We start from the raw sequence: 2047 nt of genomic DNA, 5'->3' as shown, positions 1-2047 counted from the left end.
CATCGACTCATGATCAATGCTGGGGTAATCGACGCCGCCTACCAGGTAAAATTAAGGTGGTCTTAGCCAACCTGGCTCAAGAGAACTACAAGGTCCAGGAAGGCGAGAGAATCACACAATTGATTATTGAAAACATTAATGATGAAGACCTACATGAAGTAGATCAACTAGAAGAAACCAGAAGGAGAGACAGGGGGTTTGGGAGCACAGACCAAACCCAGCCCAATACAACAGAAAAAGTTAAAATCAAAGAAATCATAGCACAGGTCTTCGGAAGGTACTATCGAAGAGGAGACACTACAGGAGTTCTCAAATGGACATATGAAGACGAAAAAGTAGTACAAGTAAAGATCAACATCAACACTGAGCTAGCAATCCAAGATAAAAAGTATCAGAGTAAAAAGGGATGGAAAGAATTGATTCTGAAAGAATATCATCAATTCATGAATCTATTCCAAGAAGAGGAAGCCACTGGGCTACCACCCAGGAGTCTAGTAATAGACCATGAGATTCAGCTGGACAAGGACGAAAAGACGGGAAAACCAAAGGAAATTCCCTACAAAAAGCTATATCCCCTAGGAGAGGCAGAACTTCAGGAACTCAGAAAGTACATCGAACCAAACCTGAATAGGGGATGGATCAGAAACCTCTTTGTATTAGGAGGATCTCCTATACTATTCATCAAAAAGAAGGATGGAAAAATGAGACTCTGGGTCGATTACAGAGCTCTCAATTCAGTTACTAGGAAAGATCGGTACCTGCTGCCTTTAATTGGAGAAGCATTAGACAGATCACGATCAGCCAAATACTTCACCAAATTCGTTATCAAGAATGCATACCACAACATATGAATCAAAGCAGGAGACGCATAGAAAACCATATTCGCCTCAAGAGATGGAATATTTAAATACCTGGTAATGCCTTTTGGACTAACCAATGCACTCGCTTCATTTCAACGATGGATCAACAAGGTACTTAACAAGTACCTTAACATATATTGCATTGTATACCTAGATGATGTGCTCATCTATTGGGAAAATATGCAACAATATCAGAAGTACGTCAGTAATATCAAGGCTGCAATAGAGGGATCAGGAGCGAAGATCAAACCAATCAAATACGAATTCCATAAGAAAGAAACCGAATACCTAGGATTCATCATGTATCGAAGTGGCATGAAGGTCAACCCAATCAAAATAGCAGCTATATGAGATTGGGCAAAACCTAACAATAAAACGGAGGTTCAAAGCTTCATAGGATTTCGCAACTTTTATTGAAGATTTATAGAAGGATTTAGCAGGCTTGCAAAACTACTCTAGAACTTAACCAAGACTAGAAATGGAAAAAGGGAGAAACAGAATAAAAAGCATATGATGCAATCAGAACACATCTGACATCAGCACCGATACTGGTGTATTTCAACCCAAATCGATAGATAAGGATGGAAATAGACACCTTGAAGTATATTCACTCGGGCATACTATCACAACAATGCGAAACAGAAAATAGAGGCCAGTATCTTATCGGTCCAAGATAATGACCTCCACGGAATGCAACTACCATATTGCGAATAAAGAACAATTAGTAATAGTTCAGGCATTAAAGGAGTGGAGGAGATATATCCTGAATAACAACCAGCCGGTCTGAGTTCTCACTGATCACAAAAATCTGATTCCATTCATGACCACGAAGAAATTGAACCACTGTCAGATAAGATGGATAGAAAAACTCAGCAAATACAACTTCAAGATTGAATACTAACCAGGAAAAGAGAGTGGAAAGCCAGATGCTTTTACAAGGATTGTAAGCGACAAACCACAGTCAAAAGAATACAAATAAATTAAACAGAAAACACGAACACTGTTACCAAAGTCTACTTCCAGGCAATGGATATTATTGAATTCACATCCGAGGAAGAACAAGGAATCAAGAAGGCAAACAAAAAGGACAAAACAATTCAGGCAATAAGGGAAGCATTGAAGGAAGGAAAAAAGGAGATGAAAGAAATTGCTCTAGGTTTATGCCAATGGGAAAATGGAAACATGTG

At 39.0% G+C, this 2047-nt stretch overlaps 1 protein-coding gene across 1 annotated transcript in view; it reads left to right on the top strand.

Annotated features, from left to right (window-relative positions):
* Window positions 1-1537, top strand: part of GSTUM_00000450001 (uncharacterized protein) — a gene marked incomplete at both ends in the record, with an annotated part of 12107 nt that extends 10570 nt beyond the window's left edge. The window contains one exon of the mRNA XM_002837613.1: window positions 1463-1537. Within this exon, the coding sequence (XP_002837659.1) occupies window positions 1463-1537 (75 nt within the window). The remainder of the gene's footprint in view (window positions 1-1462) is intronic.
* Between the last annotated feature and the right edge of the window lie 510 nt (window positions 1538-2047).

The sequence above is a fragment of the Tuber melanosporum genome (genome assembly GCF_000151645.1).
Source record: "Tuber melanosporum whole genome shotgun sequence assembly, scaffold_197, strain Mel28".
In the NCBI taxonomy this organism is placed as follows: domain Eukaryota; kingdom Fungi; phylum Ascomycota; class Pezizomycetes; order Pezizales; family Tuberaceae; genus Tuber; species Tuber melanosporum.
Note: the sequence above shows the minus strand (reverse complement) of the source record. Positions and strands in the feature narration are given on the sequence as shown.